This window comes from Sinohyriopsis cumingii, chromosome 4 (assembly GCF_028554795.1).
Source record: "Sinohyriopsis cumingii isolate HCF-2022 chromosome 4, ASM2855479v2, whole genome shotgun sequence".
In the NCBI taxonomy this organism is placed as follows: Eukaryota; Metazoa; Mollusca; class Bivalvia; order Unionida; family Unionidae; genus Sinohyriopsis; species Sinohyriopsis cumingii.
In genome coordinates this window covers 97,625,950-97,650,794 of record NC_142964.1, presented here as the reverse complement: position 1 = coordinate 97,650,794, position 24,845 = coordinate 97,625,950, and the positions used below count along the sequence as shown (strand labels likewise).

General features: G+C 36.8%; 1 protein-coding gene across 3 annotated transcripts in view; it reads left to right on the top strand.

Moving 5' to 3' along the window:
* LOC149801734 (uncharacterized) overlaps nt 1-24,845 on the top strand; it is a 168,911-nt gene that overhangs the window by 47,984 nt on the left and 96,082 nt on the right. For all 3 annotated transcript variants that reach the window (XM_089956045.1, XM_089956047.1, XM_089956044.1), the window contains exons 6-8: nt 13,219-13,262; nt 14,382-14,531; nt 16,285-16,354. In XM_089956045.1, the coding sequence (XP_089812171.1) occupies nt 13,219-13,262; nt 14,382-14,531; nt 16,285-16,354 (264 nt within the window). The remainder of the gene's footprint in view (nt 1-13,218; nt 13,263-14,381; nt 14,532-16,284; nt 16,355-24,845) is intronic.

Genomic DNA, 24,845 nt, shown 5'->3' with positions numbered 1-24,845 from the left:
CTCAACATACTTGGATAGGATTTCCCTGGTCTTTTTTATGTGTTTTTGTTTTGATGTAACAAATACTTAACTTCTCATTCATTAACTGGGCCAGCCAGTTTTCTTTGTCATACGCCCACCATAAGGTGGAATCTATTATGTAATGATTGTGTCCACCCACTCACATACTCTTCTGTTACCGATTTGAATTCTATATAACTTAAGTTATCCGTCATCTCGAGTTACCAAACTTTATATAAAGTTTACCCTTGGGGTAAAGGAGGAACCCTGTGGATTTGAATCTTAAAATCAATAAGGTCAAACTCACAGAGACTGAAAGACAGAAAATAGATTTTGCAAAAAAGCTCGAGTTATCCACCATCTACAGTTACAAGACTTTGTAGATATCTTGCACTTCAGAGATGAAAAAACCCTATAAATTTCAGTGTCAAAGAGTCATTTGTCATGTAGTCGAAATTGCAGTACAATTTTGCGGTGTGTATCAAGTTTTGGAACGAATGATATGGGTCATGTCATTCAGATTTGCAGAACTAAGAAAGTACATTTTGAAGAAATTCAAGATGCATACACGTAAGTATATTTACTGTCATTCTTATTACCAGCTAAAGAAAACATTATTTTGCCTGTCGCTTGCATGGTCGCTGTTGGAGGCCCCCCTCCCCCCAGCTTTGACCTGTATTTCTTTATCGCTAGCCTGACATTGTATAAATTGAAAAGCAGCTGTTGCGTGACAGTTCATTTAGCCAGCGGAAATAATATTTTTTCGTCGTCTTGGCTTATTGGCTCTGAAGCTCTTGGTTTCCTACCAAAACTTTCAGTTGTATTTATTCTAGTATTTCGTGTTTTGACTGACTTGTAAACTGGTACAACTCTGACAGATATGCAATAGCCATTGGCCTCAGTATGCTTTTCTATGCTAATGTTATAGACCCTAGAGAACACTGGTCATAATCTGAACCATGATATTTGCTGCACGTTATGAATATTTCTCCTAAATAACTGTTTAAATGATCAGAATTGTATTTTTAATTACTGCGTCTTTGACGTTTATTGTTGACGTTGCGAATATCACGTTCATCCGTTTGCTAGTTTGAAAGTTTCGTTGTGACTCATTGAACTGGTCCACATCGTTAACGTTATCATCTCTACCTTCAAATGGACGAAACAGCTTTAGTTCATACATAAACAAATCTAATCAACCAAAAACGAAAGCGACTAATACATGAGTATAAACGGTTTCTTTACAAAGTTTTCCCTCATACAACGATACAAATCGTAGACACATGTTGCGCGGTATGAACCCTTGTAGCATGGACAAATACTTCGCGATTCTGACAATGTTAAGTCAATGGAGAAAAAAAATGAGCATATAATAATGCAAGTTATTCAAAGCCAAAATCTACATCATGAAACAGACAAAAATGTAACTTATTTATAGACAAAATCTACTTGATATCCAGTTTCATTGAATTGTTGTAGGTAAATGCTATCGGCATATGTATGGCAAACAGATACATTTACAGATCTACTTTGATCTAAATATACTACAAGAAAAAGAAACCCCTCATTCTTCAAAGACAAAATCTACCTTATGTACAGTTTGACAGAATTGTTATATTTGCATGTTAGATCAGTTTTCAGATACAATTGACAAGTAAAATTGTACCCATTTTATTGGTTGCACCAGGTTTCAAACTTCACGAATCTACTGGAAGAAAAACTATTGTCTCAGCTCTTGACAAAAAATCTTTGTTAACTTTCCAGATGAACGCTGAATATCAATTCTCTGTTCTTACTGGACCACTTTAGTGGCCGAGGTTGTTAGAACGTCTGCCACGGATGCGGGAGGTGGTCGCGGGTTCGAACCCCGGGCGAGTCATATCAAAGACATATATAAATGGTACTTACAGCTGCTTCGCTTGGCGCTCAGCATTAAGAGGTTAGTGTTAGGACCTGTCGGCCTGGTGTCATGATAATGTGACTAGGTGAGAAATGATGTTACATGTCTGCGGCACGATGCCCCAGTGCTGGACATCACTATAAACTGCCACACTGCAGGCATCATAACTATGTTAAAGCTAAGATAAAAATCCAAATCACACACACACACACACACACACACACACACACACACACGCACGCACGCACGCACGCAAACGCACACGCACACACTGTTCTTACTGTACGTACTCGCTTCTAAGTCACATACAACTGCAAAACAACATAGACCCTATTCTGCCATCATATAATGTGCCATTAAATCAGGGTGTATGATGTTCCTTCTGTTAATTTCTCGAAACAAACTGAAGAGACGGGCGCATTATGCGACGGTAGATCTGTGTCTATGTAATTTGCAATTGGACTCACTATGCACCTTACAGCATACCAGGTTTATCAAGTTATAAACGGAAATAAATAGCCCTCTTATGATCCGATTCATAATGTGGATTATTGTATTTGGTGACATAACATTCAACTTGCACTAAGCAGGTTTAACAGTAATCTATTGACCTATAATTGATTGACATATCAGGGTCTACTTTGATCATTTAAAATCAGAAGTTTCACAGAGTTGCTTATGCAAAGTATGACAGCGACCAGTGTTTCATAGATCGGGATCTGTTTACACCGGCGAATATGACAGTTGTGAGCCCAGCTGTAACATTATTGAAACTGGTTCATTTAAACAATTAGATTTAATCCGAGTTCGTTATCAACCTGTTTATGTATACATGATATTCACAAATGGGTGACTCAAAAACAAAACAATACCCTACATGTTGTGACATGTTATATGGCTGATGAAATTCAAATCACTTATTCAATGAGATGATGATATCAACGTTTGCTATGCTGGTTTCACGCCATCTTCGCTAGCCAAGGTTATCGGGACTTTGGCTAGCGAAGATGGTTTCACACAGGCTGGATGATGTTCTTAATGTTGCATCAACTGGACCACAACAGCCGAGAGCTGTAAAGCACTTCCTTTTTTTGGTTTGCATGGAACGATGTAATTTTAGCTATGTGTGTCTTTAATTTACATGTGCCTGGTGTATCTAATATGCATAACATGGTATTACAGAGGCCCTTAAACACACTTTACTCTCCTTCCGTTTGACCCCCACAAGTTCACTGTTGAGTGCTCATTTAATATTTGGATCGGGAATTAGCTTTTTTATGTTTTCTCTTTGTGTTAAGTTATATATCGTATTTTCGGGGCTATAAGTCGACACTTTTTTGACTTGAAAGTCAGGTCTTCGTCTTATACTCAAAATCGACTTATATATGGATTATGTCATTGAAATTGCATTGTCTTATATATGAATTACGGTACCGGACATGCCATTAAAATTACTGTATAATCGGCATGGATAAAAACAGGTCACATAGAAGTACGAATTCTTGTTAACTTACTATGTCAATATATTGTTATAAACTAATATGACTGCGTTTATATTTATAAGTTTTGTCATTATGTAGTTTGCATTCTGCGTGTATTTTCTTACTTCTTAAACGAAAAAAAGAAAGAAAGAAAATAATTACCAGTAAAAAAAAAATTCACCGGGTCGCATAGCACACTTACGGTCTATATTCTTTTGTGTACTGTACTAATTCAAAGCATATTGTTTGTTCCTTAAAAAAAAGACATGAAATAATTTTGTTTTATTCATCCTTTTTAACCATACCTCATTCTTCCTGATCACATTTTAGCATCTGGTCCATTGATATTTGATTTTCCAGTATACCGTTGGACACCCTCGAGCGATTACCGGCAAAGCCTTTTCCATTAATCTAATTGATCCTACAAAGGGATGTAATCCATATTAACTCGAGCGTTCTATGATTATTTAGAAAATACCGTAGATTATGCTTTCTATCAAATCCCCCAAATCATGTTTATAATTGTATTTGACAAAGTTTCTCAAATAAATATGGTTTAAACTAAACTTTAAATCAAATATATAGCGCGCGCGCGCGCGCGCGAGAGAGAGAGAGAGAGAGAGAGATAATTGTCAGTGTACAAGACCGTATGTATTCAGGGTGGTTTTTATTTGTTGCTTTTGCAAAGAGAAAAAAAGACTGTATTTTGAGTTACCTGACGATTGTGATAATCCTCGGGTATTACGACCTTACTATATTCCATTATCAATAAGCACCTCTAAATCAACAATTCATTCTTAATTACGATGTATATTGTCACAACAACCACATGGCTATGCAGTTTTATTTACACGGTAATTAAACATGCTTGGCGCTTTGGTTATTCCATTTGAAACCAGATTGAGGGCAAGAATCGACATATTAGATCAAATCAGCGAAATGAGGCTATCTTTAGGGAAATGAAAATCTGTCAATGTGCTATTGAAGCCGTTGTCCATACAGAATTTGTTATAAGGACAAGCGATCATACACATTACTTGTTATTCGAACTCGCCAATAAAGATAATAGAGGGGTAAATAGTTGAAAAGATTTGCAATGAAATTTTAAATATATTCAAGTCAAACAGAACAAACACTTATATGACAGTATATACGTATATATACGAATCAATTTAATGGAGTCAGTGACTTTCAAATTTACGATAGAAAATGACAAGGTTTTTATATTTTACGTTTGTATGACTATAATGAAACAATAAGACTAGTTGACCAAGGGTCTGTGGTCTTCACTTTAGCATGTACAGAGATGTAATTTTTGTTGTATAAGAAAACATCAAAGGGCTTCCGAACTCATTTTAAAATGGACTTGGTGTTTTGTTACGGTGACGTACTTTATAAGGAGAACTACTTAACGATAATCTTTAAAGGTAAGTTCTATGAAGTCCTTTGTCCATTTGCGTCAATATTTGTATCTTCTCACCGACAATTACTTATAAATTTTTGTAAAAACAAAACGGCAATACAGTTTTATCGATCTATTTTGCACTTTTCCTCACTAAGAAGTCTCTCCTCATTATGGATTATATGCATGCACACACTGAGTGCCGAGACAAAAGTGAAGATGAAAACCAAGAAGACGTCGTTAGGCATCATCCCAGGTAGTATGACAAAGTTATTACAACCATTAGACATTTCCGTTAATCGCTGTGTCAAAGCTGAGTTTATTTGTGGGAGCATTGGATGACGGCAGACGAGCACAGCTTCACAAACACGGGATGTATGCTGCGTGCTACATATTCCCAGGTTACACATTGGGTTAAGGATGCATGGGGCAGGGTTCCTGAATCGGCTATTGTAAATGGCTTTGCTAAATCAGAAATTGTCAGCGGGATAGAGAAGCCAGATGTGCATGATGAGATGGAGACAGACGATAATGAGAACATTTCCAATGATCTGATCCCTGATATAGCCGCCATTTTTCATTTTGATACGGAAGACGAAGACTTAGAGATTTTAATATATTGGAGATGATTAAGTGAACTCTTAATCTTTATTTTCTTAATTAGAATGTGGAACAGTTCTACTACAGGTAATAAAATGAATTATAACATTGATGTGCTTTCAATTTTTATTGACATGTTAAATAATATGGATTAGAAAACTGTTCATTTGTGTAAATTTGATACTTTATTTCACAAATATGTTAAAGTATAATAAAAAGTACTTTTTATTTTTCGTTTGTAACTTTTCTGTTTTCTGTCTCTTAATTTTCCTATGGATAGCCTCATCTCCCTATTGTTAGCTTCACTGAGTTTATCTCATCTGTTGACTCTTGCACTCAAGACTGGTTTTAACTGGAATAATTAGGTTAAAGCTTTAGACCTTTGATTAACATGCACAAAGCGTGCACAGCCATGTGACTCTTGTTGAAATGGATATCATAATTAAAACAAGCATGGACTGTTTATTCAGCTGTGTCAATTGATAACAGAATATAGCAGTGCCTTGTACAGGAGTAAAATCACAAGCATGTTAGCATCGGTGATCCAATTTCATGATTACAGGTAATATGGAGTATCGTACAGTGATACCATTAATATTCATGAATCCAGATGTTACTAGTGTAAAATACGAAGCCAAGTTATTGACCTGGCCTCGTCTTATACTCCGAATCGACTTATTTATGTTAACTCTTTGTTTTAAGTTATATACCCTGTACCAGTTTGTTTGTTTTACCATGATTTCTTTTCTATGATGGTATATGGTGTTGCAATTTCTGAATAACTGAGGTAATTCAGTTTATTAAAATAAATTACTGAACTATTGTAATAAAATTTGTAAAACACAAAATATATTTAAATTTTGCACAATTGGATGAGAGAATTGTCCATTGATGTTTTAAATCAATAATAAAATTGTGTCTTAAGTAAAATATAATGTTTCTAAAGAGAAAAATCGTATATATATATATATATATATATATATATATATATATATAATTCGTGCTAAATTGAATAACGGACTTATGCATTCAATATGAAAGGAGTAATAGTAGCTCCAGTGGTAGAGTGTTGGCCTCAATTTAAGGGTTGCTGGTTTGATATCCACCCTGACCTTCCCAAGTCAGCTGCTTTTGTTGTGTCCTTGAGAAAAGCACTTAACTCACAATTCCTTTGAATGATGGCCAATAATGGCTTTAAAAAAGTCGTTAAAACCAAAAGAAACAAAAAATGTAAACAAATATTTATAATGTGATATAACATTGCATCAGGGTTCAAAACTAACTTTAGCATACTAACAGGACAAAAGACACTAGTCTGCAGCAAATTCCATTAGTCCTCAAAATACATGTACATAACACAAAAATAGAGATTTATACACATTATAAATTATATTGATCTGCCATCAGTTTGTCTCAAATCATAATCTTCTCCATCTGATTCTGAATAGTCCTCCATGTACAGTGGTCTTTGTTTCAGTCCACAAGAGTTCCATAAATAAATAGCTGGCACTGGATCATAATCAGCAATGTCTTCACTTAAAAAGTGAATTTTTAACAAGTCATTCAATACACTGCTGCACAATCTGCATCTCCAATCAGATTTTGTCATTTTCAATTCACTGAATCCACGCAGCTGCAGACGAGGCTGGAAGGGTCAACACAATATCCACCAGTGCAAGAATGTTACTGTGACCTTCTTGAAATCTCATGTTAACATCACACCATTGTAAGTTCTCTACCTGACATCCACAGGCATAAATTAAACTTTTCAAGAGTTGCCACTCCTCTGCAACCTTGTCTGGATAGAAGCCTGCCATTGTCATTACTGGGGAAAAATGTTCCAGCAGAGTAGTAACATCCTCTTCATCAAATCCAATATGATCTGAGTCTCTTGGCCATGAATGAAAATCTGCAAATTGTGTGGCTTTCAATACATCACATTGCTGTTTGTCAAATCGGGCATCCAAGTGTTCTGCTAAAGTGTTGATCTTGTCCTCTCTAGCATGAAGTGATAACTGCACTGACATTGGGGAACTTTGTTCTTTTAGTACAAAACCATGACATTATTGTATAGGTCCATTACCAATATCCTGCAGAAACTTTCTTTTTTTTAACCTAGGTCTGTCTCTTAATTTCAACTGTTGCAAGACAGTAATAGTTGCAAGACCTTTCAGGTACACTTCATGCACTATACAAGACTCATTTTGATGAAACAATGACAACTTGGACAGTAAAGTTATGACATCTGTCAAGAAGATAGCCAGCTGCTTTCCCAGTAGCTTCAGGTCTTCTAGGTAAAAGCTGATCAGTTTTAGTCAATGTAAGGAGGTGGCTGACTATTGCTGGATATGATTTCCACAAATTGTCAAAAGCGCTCTGCCAATGTGCCACCATCTAGTTCCACCAACACGAGTAGGGACTACCTTGGTGATTCCCAGCACCTCACATGCACCTAACAAATGATTTCTATTTAAAGGGCTATTCTGATAAAAATAGTAAGATCCTGTTAACAGCTCAATTTTTGCATGGATAGACTGTTTTATAAATGGCAGCTTTGTAAGCCAATTCCAAACTATGAGCATGACAATGTATTCCTACAAGACATTTCTGTGATTCTCTAAATCTAGTAATAGTACCTTTTTCCAGTCTTGACAGCTGCTCCATCTGAATCAAATCCAACAAGATTGCTTGAGTATTCAGCATTGCAATTGATGCAGATGCATCATCAATAGCTTCTAAAATCCCATCAGCATTAGCTCATGAAACGTCTGTCATACCCAAAAATGAAGTGCATATTTGCCAACCGATGGCAGTTCTCACATAAACAACTTCTTGTTCATGGAACCCTTTATCAGTGGAACTATCAGTTAATGCTATTAATAAAGGGTGGTAATTTAATCCTTTGTTCAATTTCTTTTTGCACACTGTGCAATAAATTCTGAAAACACTTGTGCCTCTTTGTTATTGACTATTTTTGACCAACATCAATTCCCTTTTTGGCATCCAACTGGACCATCCACCTATAATCGCTAAATGGCCATCTCATTTTTGCTAGGGCATGTACATTCTTAAACAAAACTAACATTCTTAGGACAGCTTTTTCATTTAGTGTCATGATGACTTTACTTGTAGATGACTGCCCTTTGGGTTTCGATAATTCTCGACTTGTTATCTTGCATTTCTGATGGATTTGTGATTTGGTTTCATGGAATGCTATTGTTTCCAACCAGAAATTGGAAAATCCAACTACAAATGTGCTTTTTCATCCTGTTTTTGAATGCTTTCTACAGGCGCTGCAAAACATGGTATTTACTTTGGGGTTAAAGTTAAGCCACAGTCGACCACATTTCCACTTCTTTTGAAACGTTTGGTTCCTACTTTCTTTATCATATGGTTTGTCGTGTTCCCCTTTGTCCTTATTATTGTCAGTCTTCAACCATTTTGCTGGATTTTCCACATCTTGTACAAAATATCGCAACATTGTTTTCTTCACATTCTTTAACTATGATCCTAGTCATGGTGACAATAATGCTTTGCACACCATTTGTAATGCTTAATATAAATCGCCTAGCTGATCTGGATTTACATACGGAGTTACAACAAGTTCAGTAACTAAAAATAGCAAGTTATTTTCCACATTTCTGTTATGGAATTCATTAAAAAACATGAGAAAAGCAAACTTTAAAATAATTACATGCATTTATTTTTTATTAGTCAGGCAGACTTGTATTGGAACATATTTATTAGTCCTTGAGGAAAACTAATAGTCGCAGACTAATGGACTCCCGTTAGTTTCTAACCCTGTTGCAGGGAAGCTAGTTCTGACTCCTTGTACTGCACTGATATTTGTTTTGATATAAAAGATTCCTTTCCAAAAATTGCTCTGTATACCAATGTTCCAAAACTACAAATAATATGTATGTGTGTGTTTGTGATTTAGGTTTTTAACGTAGCTTTAAAAAATTTTCAGTCATATCACTACGATGTCTGCAGTGTGACAGTTTATAGTGATGTCAATCACTGGGGCATCATGCTGTAGATATGTAGCATGATGTCCCACCCAGTTACATTATCCTGACACCAGGCCAACCAGTCCTAACACTAACCTCTTAATGCTGAGCGCCAAGCGAGGCAGTTGTTAGTACTATTTTTGTAAGTTTTTGGTATGACTTGGCCAGGGTTTGAATCTGCATCCAAGGCGGATGCTCTGACCACTAGGCCACCAGAGTGGTAAATGAAATGGGAGACCTTAAGTTGCATTAATGACTCTGTATACCAATAATATGGGAGACTTTTGATTTTACCAATGAATCAAACTTTTACTAACTTTGATGCTTGACGTATTGGTTGGGAAAACGTTTTTGTCTCAAATTGTCATAGTCAAGACAAAGTGTTACCATATTGAACTCACCTTCAATTAGGTTACAATGAGACAAAGGACATACTTCTTGATTTGTAGGATAATGTTTGTACATCTACAGGTCTGAGTATAGTTATACATCCAGTTAAGGTTTAAAGAACTTATTAAAGAAAGCTCTGGTGGCTTATTTGTTAAAGTATTTGTAATGTTATTTGTTATTGAAGAATAGCTGGAGAAGGCATTCTATACTATTTATTAAATACAAAACATCAATACAGATAGGAAGGGGAGTAAAGACTGCCTTGAAAGTATTTTTTCCCATGGAACATAAAGCCTAGTGAATGTATAACATAAACTAGCTGTTGGTGTGTATCGTTCTAATCCAGTGTGGAATATCTGATTACTTTTACTGTCGAGTGATGTTCCAAAGCTACTTAGATTAATGCTTGCACTACAGTGTCCGCCTCAGATGTGGGAGATAGTGGGTCCGAACCCAGGCCGAGTCATAACATAGACTTATAAAAATGGTACTAGCAGCTGCCTTGCTTGGCACTCAGCATTAAGAGGTTACTGTTATGACTGGTTGGCCTGGTGTCAGGTTAATGTGACTGGGTGAGACATGATGCTACATGTCTTTGGCATGATGCCCCAGTGCTAGACATCACTATAAACTGCCACATTGCAGACATCGTAGTGATATGACTGACAAATTGTTCAAACTACGTTAAAAATCCAAATGACACACATAGAAAGCCTTTCTGGATTTGACCATGTTGTTAGACAGTTTTTGTAGTCAAAGTCTTACTGGACTTCCTGTTAGACAACACTAATGTAGCAAACACCTGACTGGATTTGACCATGTTGTTTGAAAGTTCTGCTAGCATATTGATACATTGTTTAAAATGTAATAAAAATTAATCGACATCGCAAAATCTTCAGCGATTGAAAAATAACCATATCACGTGGTACTCAGTCTTTCAACAACAGTGGGCTGGATATCTCTTCTTATAGATCCTAACTTAATGTACCCAGTACTCAAGATGTTTTATCACATTAGAAAGAAAAAGTCAGTACTACTTACAGTCACGTCAAACCATAACAGAGGATGCATACTGTGACAGTTTTAATATCTTTCTGTAGACATGACAATAAAAAATTGTAATTTCAGGTCCATAATATTCTGCTTATTCTTGCTCATAGGTCAACTTTGGTGTTACGATGGTATCAAAGCCATTGGTCAACTTTGGTGTTACGATGGTATCAAAGCCATTGGTCAACTTTGGTGTTACGATGGTATCAAAGCCATATGCCCAATTTGGTGTTACGATGGTATGAAACCCATCCGCCAAATTTGGTGTTATGATGCTATCAAAACCATTGGTCAAATTTGATGTAATGATGGTATCAAAGCCACATGCCCAATTTGGTGTTTCAATGGTATCAAAGCCATAGGCCCAATTTAGTGTTGTGATGGTATGAAACCCATCAGCCAAATTTGGTGTTATGATGCTATCAAAACCATAGGTCAAATTTGGTGTTACGATGGTATCAAAGCCATATGCCCAATTTGGTGTTACAATGGTATCAAAGCATAGGCCCAATTTGGTGTTATGATGGTATAAAACCCATCAGCCAAATTTGGTGTTATGATGCTATCAAAACCATAGGTCAGATTTGGTGTTATGATGGTATCAAACCCATAGGCCAATTTAGTGTTACAATGGTATCAAATCCATAGGCCAGATTTGGTGTTACGATGCTATCAAAACTGTAGGTCAGATTTGGTGTTACAATGGTATCAAACACATAGGTCAGATTTGGTGTTACGAAGGTATCAAACCCATTGGTCAAATTTGGTGATATGATGGTATCAAACCCATAGGCCAATTTGGTGTTACAAAGCTATCAAAACCATAGGTCAAATCTGGTGTTACAATGGTATCAAATCCATAGGCCAAATTTGGCGTTATGATGGTATGAAACCCATAGGTCAGATTTGGTATTACAATGGTATCAAACACATAGGTCAGATTTGGTGTTACGATGGTATCAAACCCATTGTTCAAATATGGTGTTATGATGGTATCAAAACCATAGGCCAATTTGGTGTTACGATGGTATCAAAACATTAGGTTAGATGTGGTATTATGATGGTATCAAACCCATAGGCCAAATTTGGTGTTGCGATGTTATCAAACCCATAGGTAAAATTTGGTGCTACGATTGTATCAAACCCATAGGTCAAATTTGGTGTTACAGTGTTATCAAACCCATAGTCCAGATTTGGTGCTACGATGGTAACAAACCCATAGGTCAAATTTGGTGTTACAATGGTATCAAACCCGTAGGTCAGATTTGGTGTTACGATGGTATAAAACCCATAGGCCAAATTTGGTGTTAAGATGGTGTGAAAGAGTTAACAAAAATATTTAAGGAAAAATCATATTAAGATTGCAATTTGTGGATTAAATTAACTGACTAATTATTATTTGTGTTGGCAGATGTTTTTGCCATTATCCAATTCAGCATTTGGGTCTTTTTGTTGTTGTTGTTGTTGTTCTAGGGTTTAACGCCATTTTTCAGCACAAGATAGGCTATACATGGCGGCCAGTATAACTGGTGGAGGAAGAACCCTGGAAAACCCAGGGAAGAACCACCGACCCATGAGAAGCTACTGGCAGGCTTTCCCACATACCCACGCTAGCCGAGCCTTGGACTCGAACCCACGCAGACAGAGGTGAGATGGCAGTGATCCGGAATGGTGAGCGCTTTAGACCGCTCGGCCACTGCATTTGGGTCTAGAAATAATCCCATATATTTATTTTTTATATTGCTTCACTTACAAATGTCAACGATGATTTTCAAAAGAGGACAACAAAGTGTTTTTACATCTGTTCATTAGTTTTCCTACTGAAAAATCCCAGAAGAAAGACAAATGGCGATATGTTGAAAGTGACGTGTACTGTATGTATGCGCCAATAGGTTGAGTCCAACAGCAAAGTGCACAGATCCAGATATTTGTCTATCAAGTTTGTTAGGAGTAATAAGTAGAACAAAAAAGCTGATGCATTATGTGAAGGAAGATCAGGGTCTATGTTGCTGGCAGTTGGACATATAAGCGGGTATATACGCTATATACATGCAATGCTTTTATTTCCAATTTTAGTCAGTATTTGAAAATATGCTTTAAAGATTCACCAAGGAGGCGAAGATTATAAAGAATTAAAATTTTAAAGAAAAAATGATGTACATGTATTTTGTCAAGCAGTTTACATTATTATTTTTTCCAAGAGAGGAAGAATTAATATTTTTACCTATCTAGAAGGTGACTGACAAGCATGCTCAGTGGATGTTTCTTTTTGAGATTTAAATATATTTTTCCACACTCATGAACTGTCAAATTTGGTTTGCATACTTTTTGTTTCTTCTCCCATAATCAAAGTTTACTAATGCAGTTGTATGCTTTGGATTTCAGACACACAGATTTTACAGGGATCCCAGTTACAGTGGTGTACCAAGGTGAATATTTTGTCTCTGTTTCTCACAAACACACATCATCTCTGATTCCATTTATTTTTCTGTTAAAGTAATGTTTTAATATATACCCAAGATGAAACAAACCTTACTTTGATTAGAACTTTGTTAATTGCTAATCTGACTACCTTTTCTCCATACCCGATGATGTAAATATAAGGTTTCCTCACCTTGTTGTTCATTGGCTTTTAACAGATCATTTAACATATAATTTGCTATAATATGCAGAGGAAATGGGAGCTAATACCTTTCCCAAGGACACACCAAGTTAGCTCATATGGGCTATCCTGGGTGGGTATCAAACCTGCAGAAACAGCCCTAGGATGTGTGGGGTCCAAGGCAGCAAGCGATGAGTGGGGCCCAAGCAAAAAAACTGCATTGTGGAGTTGATTTTCGTCAGCAGCTCTAGGCCCCTGAAATCGCAGGGCCCAAGGTGGTTGCCTCGTTCGCCTTGCTCTAGGGCCAGGCCTGCAAACCTGCAACCCATGGCTGTTTAATCCAAAACTTTACCAACTGATATACTACAGTTTTCAGATAGGTGAAGGAGATAGGTATTACCTGCAACAAACATAAGAAAGGTCTATACAAAGGAACAAACAAAACAATTATACAGTAGGTTCTGATTTGAGTTAGAATTTATCATTACTACTTTGTGTTGCTCTAATTTAAGTTGTTATTTAAGTAAAGTGATTTATTGGCCCTTGGAGTCAGTTATTTAATTAGTTAAAATAAAATGAGAATTTCATCATGTCAGTCATCTTTATACTTATCACAGGCAAGTATGCAGATGACTGATGTCACAAAGTCACATAATGTACCATAATTTTGTAATTGTTTGAGAAAAATAGTTTAAACTTGTACTCAAAATTACAGATTAATAACGACTTTACATCGTCACTGCTATTAAAGGTGAAATTATATTTAAAGATATCTGCAGTTTTGTTTTCCTTTGAATTCTGAGTAAAGTTAATAAATATGTAAAGCTGGGGATTTGTGGGATTACTTCAAGATTGTCGTCAAAGAGTGTTGGGAATTCATAGGTCCTTGTTACACTGTTTGCAAGAAAATGCTCTAGTAGATCTGTATTGTTTTCTTTGATTTCAGCTGGTTTGTATCAGGCTGTTCAAGGGACCTGGCAGAGAAAATTCTGACGATTGCCAGGAGTTTTGGAACGGGCAACACCCTTCTGAGGGAGAGTACTACCCACATGAGCACAGGCAGCTATTCTATTACCAAGAGGGTTGATCATCCTGGGTAACTCACTTCCCAAAAAAATACTTTTTCTCTTCAGTGGTCAATCAATCCTTCTATTTGTGACAAAACTGAATCACTTCTTGGAGAAACTGTGAAACTTTAAAACAGAAGATTTTTCTATGATCATGAAACTTCAGTATGATTTAATTAACAGTTTTCCTGATGGAAAATTGATTAAAATAAGACTTAATTAATAATTCCCAATATTGAGAATTGATTAATATAAAGTTTAATGAATAGAGAGACTGACATCATCACTGTACAGTTTTATTCATAAGTACTTAAGCTCTATGCACAGCGGAGATGATTAATGCCAAAGGTCATAAATGGATATTAAAGGCTGGATATTGATTGTTTACAGTTGTTTTGATTCTCTGTCAGCAATAGTACAGGTCAATAAGTTGCCAGGAAATCATTATTTTTAAAGTTCCTCTCTTGAACATTTACATTACAATCAGCATGTTCTTTTCTACTAACAAATTAAATTTCTAATTAGATGCAATTAATACATTTTTTGCAATCTAATTAAAATCAGATCTCCGCTGTCCTACATGAAGATCTGACAACAACCCCTGAGGGGTCATGTTCTGGTGGCCTTTGAATTAGCCAATGGAAATGCAGCTTTTAAAAATCTGAAAGTGAATCAAATTGTTCAGTACACATTGATGCTCTTCATCTGCACTGCTCAGTCTCCAAATGCAAATATATAAGACTTCATATGATTGGCTGATAAAATTAGTGATTATGGTTATAACATAGTTTACCAGAAAATGACCCCTAAGTGTTCGCAGTCAGATCATCATGTATAACAGTGGAGATCTGATTTTAATCAGATTGTACATTTTTTGCTTGCCAAGAATCATAAATCCATACGATTCCCCATTAGTATGGAATGAAATGGATTGATAATCTTTGGCAACCCAAGATGTATTTAATGTAATTGGAGATTATGGCATTATTAAAAATGTTGCCTGGATTAAAACTTTTGCCCATACTGGTATGTACTTTTGAGGAAATGCAGCTTTAAAAGGTACCTTAAGAACCACAATATACTGTAATTTATCCTGAAATTAATGTTGCTCTATTAGGAAATAATAAACAAAGTACACCGTTATGAAGAGATATTTATTCACAGTTAATCTCAGCACAATTATAAAGTGAGTATTCAACACTATAATCTGCTTACCCCCCCCCCTTATTTTTCCTTTATATTGTCAATCACTTTATTGGTTTTGGGCTTATTTTATAGGTCCCTCAATAACTCGTGCCTCACTTATAGTACGGTTGATGTTTCTGGACCCCGATGTGCGCGAGTTATCGAGGGAGTGGTGTACTTGCTTATAATTTCAATATTAAAACAATATAGACTTTGATCTGCCATTGCATAATGCACTGACAGATCATATTTTATGTTGTTTGTTCTACTGATTGATCCTAACAAACTGCAGAGACCCAGATCTATTTGCATATTATGCAGTGGCAGATCTGGGTCCATGCAGTTTGAAACTGGACTTGATAAGAGAGGTTATAAAGTGGTAATTATATTTATATCCATGATCGATACATAAGGTAATTATATCTATGATCGAGACACAAAGTAAGTATATCCATGATCGAGACACAAGGTAATTATATCTATGATCGAGACACAAGGTAATTATATCCATGATCAAAACACATATACCAATAAGAAAATCTTCATTATTTCAAATTAAGTTTAATAAAACTTTGGTTCTTCTTAATTTTATTGCAGTGGATGTGAATTTGACCACTATGAAGTAGCAAGAGTTGCAGAGGGATACAAGATCGATGTTGAGAATGCTGTAGGTATTAACACATGAAAAACATTGTTCCAGATAGATAAAAATGGGGGGGGGGACTTCTCATTTTACTAATGTTACCCTCCCATCTGACCTTAGTAGTCTCCGATCTGCCCATCTTCTTAAAACTGTTAATTTGTTAAATTCCATTAGTTTATGTATAACTTATTTCATCAAGTCTTTTAGATCATGAAAATTAAATTTTTTCATTGAATAAATAGACACACCAAATTGCCCACCCCTCTGTAATAAGAAATTATAACCTGGAGCTCTGAAAAGAGTTAAATTTGTAGAAATCTTAATTATAATAAAAGCCACATAGTAATATTACAAAATATGTATTTTTAATGAGCAATTTGTTTGGTTTATCTGATGTGGGGATTGTGTGGTCAGGTATGCTTCCAGTCATGTAAAGTTTTATGATTGTGGGATTCTTTGATTAAACTTGCCAATAATATTTTGGGGGATTTCCATGATACGTGTGTGTGATGATTTCCATTTTACCTTGTAATACTGCTCCTTATGATTCTTGCAGATGACAAAAATTTGTCTTCTGTAACCATCATGAATTGTGGTTGTTTTTTATTAGTCTTAGATTAGGTCCCACTATGGTGCATCATTTCCACAATGCTCTAAATCAAGTTGTTGTTAGTAGTTAAAGGGGATACTTTAGCGACAGTGGGAAAATACATTACAGACCCCCTTGGGAACGTTTAGTGACAAGACTTTTCAGATCACCCTGGGAACATTTAGCGACAAGGGGAAGTTAACATGGGGAATATTGAGAACTAATAGCAACAAGGGAAAGTTGGGTTATTGTATAGGAATAATAGAAATGGAACAGGTGAGGTAATGTCACGGTACTGGATATTGGTAACAATGTTGCAAGGGGCTGACCTCAATCAGACCAAACAGCAGGAAAAAAGACTAGAATGCATGGTGGGGTGGGACTGGCGGGACATAGACATATATAACACATACAACATATATACACGATGAACATAAATCAATCACACCTAAACTATAAAATCAACTAAAAAACTTTTGGCAAGAGAGCAAATCTTTTCGAGACAGTGGAGTGGCCCTGAAAAGGACCTTTGTGTTTCTTATTCTTGTTCTTCTAGTTTCTTCTTTTCCTCCACCGTCTTCTTAGTTTTGTTATCATTGTTGTCTTATTCCTTTTTCATTTTTTTCCTCCTTTTGTTTTTCCTATTCATCCTCTTTCCTTCTTTCATTTTCTATTTCCTTTTTTACTTTGTTATTCCACTCTCTCATCCTCTGTATGTCTTCTTCATCCTTCTCCTCTTTTTCTTCTTTAATCATTTGTCTCAGTTGTTCCTTAGCCTTTTTTAAATTGTTCAATTTCATTTTTAAAATGTATGGACTATAGGAACCATTTTTGATTCTCACTAGTAGCACTTCTACCATGCCAATCGTAACCACCACTTCTTGTAACTTCATCATCTTATCCATATGATTGCTTGCCTTCTTCTTCTTTGGTTATTCCATGTATAATGGCGTGAATGATGAACACTAAAGTTTATATACTTCAAGCACGGACATGAATAAAAACATCCCTTACATTAGTTTCACATATTATCTACTATTCGCACAGAATGGAAGAAAAACTGTTATATACTATCCACAAACCCCAAATCTACTATCCACACACAGGAAGAGGAAAAAACAAACCCCAAATATACTATCCACTCACACGTATGCAGACACTACTATCCACACACGGGAATGAGAAACAAACCAGAATATCTACTATCCACACAAACATACCTGAATGTATACAGACCCAAAATCTATTATCCACACAATGTACGTGCATGCATACAACCCCCCAAAATATACTATCCACACACGGGGTGGAGAAAAAACCCCACAATATCCACTGTCCACACAAATGTATGCAAATGCATACAAACCCAAAATCTACTATCCACACAACATATGCACACATGTACAAACAAACAAACAAGCAAACACACACATATATCAGGAAGGGAGTGAGTGTTTATAGTCACACTACTCCACACTCATACAAATTGGCAACTTGAATAGTGTCTCTTTTCTAGAGATCCGGTTGACCCTGAAAAGGGCCGTTTTTTAGAACTTCAGATGCACTTGGGTAATTGTGACATATCCCAGGCCGGGCACCACAGACACATCAGCGGCTCCAGTTGTTGTTCCAATTGATTTGAATGGTTGGAAGCGCAGAAGGGGGATGAGTGGCCTTATCATGTCAGTTTTCACTTTGTGGAATAGTGAAGACTTCTGTCTGTCTTCTCCTATGCCACACATGGGGATGATGAGGTCTCCTTATTTCCTCTTCCAGTCTTCAGTCTGAAAAACCACTGGTCTTGGTACTGGTGGCAGAGGCTGTGGCTGTGGTTCTGGTACTGGCTGTGGAGGCATTCTCACCTCAGGCTTGACCTGACACAGAGGTCTTAGCATGAGGTGAGACAGGATCCCTCTCTTCTTTACCTCTTCTTCTTTTTCCTTTTTTTCCTCTTCGTACTCCTCTCTCCTAGCTTGTTTGGCTATGGTGTCCATAGCCAGCTCATCTAAAAGCCACCTGGCATGCTCCATCTGAAGTTCTGTCAGTTTTGCTGTTCTGCTCATTTTGTCTAGAAGTTGATGAATCAACGATGGGTAGCCAGACTGATGAAAGCTTCCCTTTATATGTGTGAAGCATGGATATGAAGGAAAACATCCCCCCTGATACCAAAACTCAAAAGACATATATCATCACCAAAAAAACATAGATTGTGCAAACCTAAAAGAAACATGTTGACTATTTTACTTACAAACACAAAAAACACTATTTGACAAGACAAAAAAACAAAGCGTGGATAGTCATACTTCTATTTGTTGACACAAAACAAAGAAACAATGTACTTACAGACACACTTCTATTTTTTAATGTACAGACAAACACAAATACACAAATTTTAGCAATTGGACTGGTATGTCTTTTCTAGAGTATTAGGGTAGCCCTGAAAAGGGCTGTTTTTGTGGACAGGGAGTTATGGAAATCTTTTATGGTCTAAGATTGCATCCCCGTCTGGCGGCAAGCTTTCCCACAGGATAGAGTCTACTTTTCCGGAAAGAGAATGAAAACTCTTTTGTGTCTACACGGCAGTCAACAAATCCTCTGTCTGGTTCCTGCTGTTGCTTCTGCTGCTGTTCTCTCTGCTATCTTTGCTTCTGAAGTCTGTACTTGTCTGTCCACTATTTTTGTTCTTTCTTGATTTCTTTTCTGAAGAATTCTTCTTTCAGGTTTTCAGTCACTTTCAACATCCTGACATTCTTCATTTCTTCAGGTTTCAGTATCATGCTTTTTCTGACATGATGTCAATTCACGTAAGCTTTGTTCAGTTTGGCTAGTCTTGAACACATCTTTATAGGAGGATGAGTCAGCAGTGGATTGTCAGACTGTTTGTTCATTCATTTGATTTAAGTCGTTTTTGCCCATATGGGCATGTACGACTGGTTAGTGCCCTCACGGGGGAGCTGATTAATTTTTTTTGATGGGGAAGGAATGATACCACATCTTCCACTGCATTGATGCACTCACAGAGTGCTGTTTAATTTAACTGACAGGTTGTGGGACAATAAATCCCATGCAACCTGTATGGAAGGCTATCATGAGTGGGATTGGACCCAACACACACTCAGTGTATATAAATGTCTGTGTACTGCAGGATAAGACGTATCATAAGATTGAGTAATTTTCCTATTACGTCACCATAGTTCCATGCATACATGCTCATCAGGGCACCTGATTTATAGATGAGTGGGAATTGGCCCATACACTCGTCTTTTAATGTCTGAGCAGCAGGGAGGATAGGGACCCAGAAGGAGGGGCCAAATGTCAGCCAGAATGGACCTGAAATGCCAAGAATAAAAATGTCAAATTCAACCCAGTTGTCTATATTGTGGGTAGATCCTACTGCCAGTTTTGTGTAAGCCACAATTGTAATTAGAGTCATGCTAATTAGTTTAAAACTTTCCTATCATAAAAATTTTTGTTTGGTGTACATGCATACCTTGAAATTGCATTTCTAAAAGCAATCAATGTGACCCTTCTAATTTTTATGTCAAGTCAGGTAATTGTTAGTTTTAATTTAGAGCAGTGTTCAAAGGGTCATGGTAGTTGTCAAAGTTTTATCAAGTGGAGGTTTCCCGAATTGAAACCTCTTAATATGAGGCAATTGGTTTAGTCCTACAAAGGGCTGGGTTTACCCCTCAGGTGGTGATGGTATCAGCTGATATATGTATTCTGGAGCTTTGAACCTCTTCTTTGGTATCCCCTTGTATTCTTGTAGGACTACCATGTCTCCCACCACCATTCTGTCCCAATGGTAATGCATTTCGATTGGAGTAATCTGTATGTTGTGGATCTTGTACAGCTCGTTGACGATTAGGGCTAATACTGCATAGGGGCAGTCATGGAACTTCTGTCCTAGCTTGCTGTTGTCGTCAAGGTGTTTTTTTGCTTCTGTGTATTTTTTCTCAAATTGTTGGGTAGGCTTCCTTCGTTATATTAGAAATGGTATCCTTGCAAGAGGATTCCCAGTATGTCGATGTATTTAGCTGTCGTCTCATTGTTTTTGAGCAGATGTGTTATACTCCATAGTTCAGTTTGTTCAAGGATGTAGTTGATTATACCTGCCCGTTTTTTAGTATCTACCTTTTTCTTATTTTGTCCTCTTCTGGTTCTGGTTTGATCCTCTTTGGTGTAATATTTAATTAATCTTTGTTTCACTGATGTGATTGATGGTCCTGTGGTGGTAGCTGTTGTCATAGCATCCTTGTTTTCTTCATGTTTGTTGATGATATAGATGTAGATATTGCTGCAGATATTGGTTTAGTAGTGAGAGGTACAGGGACTGTTGTTCTTGTTGTTTTCACTAGTGCTGTTTTCGTGGCCGTGTGTTGATGAGGTGTGTTTGATTCATCAGGTTTTTCCTCTTTCACTGTTAATGCAGCTTTATGTTGTACCAATGATGTTGTTGCTGTTATTGCTGTTGCAGTTGTTGCCACTTTTGTTTCAGGTGTTATTTCTTTTCCTGTTGTTATTAAATTTTTCTTATCCTTTGGGGTACCCTTGTTAGCCTCAGTCCCCTTTTCTTCTTGTTGTGGTGGTTTGTTGACTACTGTTTCTGTTCCATTACTGCTTGTGGTTACCTTTGGAGTAATATTCACCAGCTTAGTTACAGGTGATGTACGTATAGCAGCGACAGTAACTGTTGGAAGTTGTAAAGTGTAATCTTCTGCTTTACTAGGGTGAACTGGCAGTGACTTTGCCTGTGATGTATAACTAGAAGAAGGCTGGGGAGTTAATGATGAATCATGTGATGTCCATTGCGAGCTTAAGCTCGTAGCTTTTTCATTCTGTGATGCCTCACATGACCATATTAATGGCTGTCTTCTACTTTGAAGTCCATGTCTCCAATTGTTTCTGTCCACGTTATCTTCCCAAATTAGAAGGAGCGTTGTCCGTTTAGCTTGGGCACAAAGTCTCCATCTTGTTGCGATTCATAGATCAAGATGTATTATCGCATTCCATGCCTGTTGAGGGATTAAGCTTTCCATCTCTAACTAAAGTGCTGATTGTGATCAAGACTGAATGAATGATGGTCAGACTGGAGACGGGTTCACTTTATAATCTTCAAGCACGGATGCGAAAGAAAACATCCCTACTATTTTGTTGTTGGGTCAGAACACTATGATAGTTGATATTAGGGTGAGGGATATAGAGAGAAGTCAAAGACTATGTATGATGATAAAAATTGAAAACAAATGACAGACACAATTTTTTTCAAAACACAACATTTTTATTCAAACAACTAACAATTAACAATTAACCCATTAGCTACTACAGCTGTTGTGCAGTTTCACTATTGCTGATTGCTATCATATCAGTTACTGAGACTACTGAGGCTGGTTGCTAGGTTGAATACTAGAGCATCATCAAGGCTGACTACATAAAATGACAATGAAAACATGTTTACATTTATATTCATTAATTCACTAGTTTTTGCCTGATTTCAGTGAAATAAAAAACAGCTTACCTTGTATAGTGTCTGTTATTCATATATTTCCACTTTATATTACAAAGTTAAGAGTGGTACCTCTTAAAACAGTCATTATCCACACATAAATGACGATGTATATTCCAAAATATGCCCACATCTCCGTGATGCTGATTTCATACCATTTCAGCCCCAGGTCTTGCTTTTGGTCCCCCATTTTCTTGATATAATCATTTGTTTCTTTCACAAGCTTTTCTACCAGTTATTCAGGAAAAAACATGAGAAGAAAAAAAATCATTCTCACTGCTTAGTCCAAGCTTGATTGTTGAATCAAAATCATTGATCTCGAACACAGCGAGGTCATAACTCCATTGCGCAAGTGGGACTATGTCCGCCTCATCATCCGATTACAGATCATTGTATCTGGTGTTGAAATGGGACTAATATCAATATCTGATCCATTTTCTAAGAATGACCCATTAAACTCTTCGATATTACTTGCACTGAACCCATTAAATTTGCTCATATGTGAATTGGAATCCATCTTTGTTTATCTCGACTACACGTGATCCATAAAATGTAGAAAAGCCCCGACATTGTGTCTAAATTTAACCTCTCAGCTTTAACACTTGTATCAAAATGTTGAGTAAACAGTCCTCTCATTGGTTATGATAATCAAAAATATGTAAACTTCTGTACTTTCAACCAATTAACGTTTAGTTAACTTAGCAATCACGTCTGCTTAGATGCAACACTGGGATTTAGAGTACTGCTAAACTATACACACATAAGTGACACTGGGGTAGTAAATTAGGCTTATCAACACTGCATATATGCGTCATTGGGGTTCAGGAGCTTTTTAAAGGTGACGCTGAGATGTGGTAGTCGTACCTAAAGCGTTAAACAATTTTTTTCTTCAAATTATTTTTGACAAGGTTGACAATGTTATGAAGTCAAGCTAGACTTCCATGGAGGTAGGTCATTAGACCATTGATGTACACTACGTTTCCTAGCAAAAGGCACAATATACTCATAATGGTCACAAAACCATTGATCTACTCTCTCATCATTTCTAGAAGAGTTATGATCAAAATAAGTCACTAAATGTTCTAAGGGATATCCAAGACTGAGTTGATGAAGAAGATACACACAATATTGTCCACACATCATGGAATCTGTGCCTTGTAATTTCACATTATTGAATAGTGCCATCTGGGCATTTCTTCTCATAAAGTCGATGATGTTGTCTTCCAAAGGTGGCAATCCATATGAATCAAAATACTCCACATGACCATCATGGGGAAAGTAGACAGCTACCAAGTGGGTTCCTGGGAGACAACTGTCATCTGTGTCAATGACATAAGCTTGATGGTCTTGAGGTTTGCAATGAGGCAGTTCATCTTTAGCACACATGACAGGATTCCAAGAAGAGGTATACGAAATGTTGTTCAAAAGGTTATAAAGTTCCTGGTATCCATTTTTTGTGTTGTTGTTTTGTTTTCTTATTTTTTTTCCTCGCCGGTAATGATAAGTCATCAATTCAATCCTGACTTTTTGCTTGAAAATCTCTGTCAAGTAATCGTCTCTTCACTTTGTCTCCACACTCTGGGCCAAGAGAGCTTCAATGTGATCAATCTCCAGAGCAATCAGTGGAGGAAAGAAATTATATTGCAAGTCTTTATACCACTGATGCAACACTGCTTCTTCTGAGATGATACCCCAAGCATCAGATATTTATCATGTTGAATTTGACTGGGATGATCGTTTTGACATCCATAGCAATCTTTCTTGATCAGTTCCATAATTTTATTAGCCAGTTGTCTGGCAAAACAGGAGACTAAATATTGTTCTTGTTCTGGACATCTGTACTATGTCCTTTCCATGGTATCCTCCCGTTCCATTTCCAAAGATTCTTCACCATTCAAAGAGGGATATGTTTCTTCCATAGTTTCTAACAATCTAGAATGACTTCTCTCAGACTGTTGATTTCTATCATATTGTCGAATTATGCATACGGTATGACATTTCTGTGTTATTTATGGGTATTGTCTTTGCAAACTGAAGTTCCACACAAATTTGGCCAGATTTTATAGGGTGGAAATGCCCCTCATTGCTGCCTTGGTCTGGAGTGAGACCAGAGGCTCACAAAAATTTCTGCATAATCCTCGTATGTCATGCCATGACTGCTGTTGGTTCCTAACTGTCCTGTGGCTTCATACAGGGACAAGTATGATCTCAATCAATTCCTCTTCTCATCACTAAAGTCAGGTTTGAAAAGCCTGGTACACAAGGTTTTGCCATCTTGACTGACTTCAATCTTGGACGCGTCGTAGAGCTGAAACTCAGAAGGATTTTCCTCAAAGGTTCCACTGAAGGCTGTATTTTTGATGATACCAATGATCAAACATTTGGGTAACTGTCCTTGGGATGGATGATCTTCAAACTTT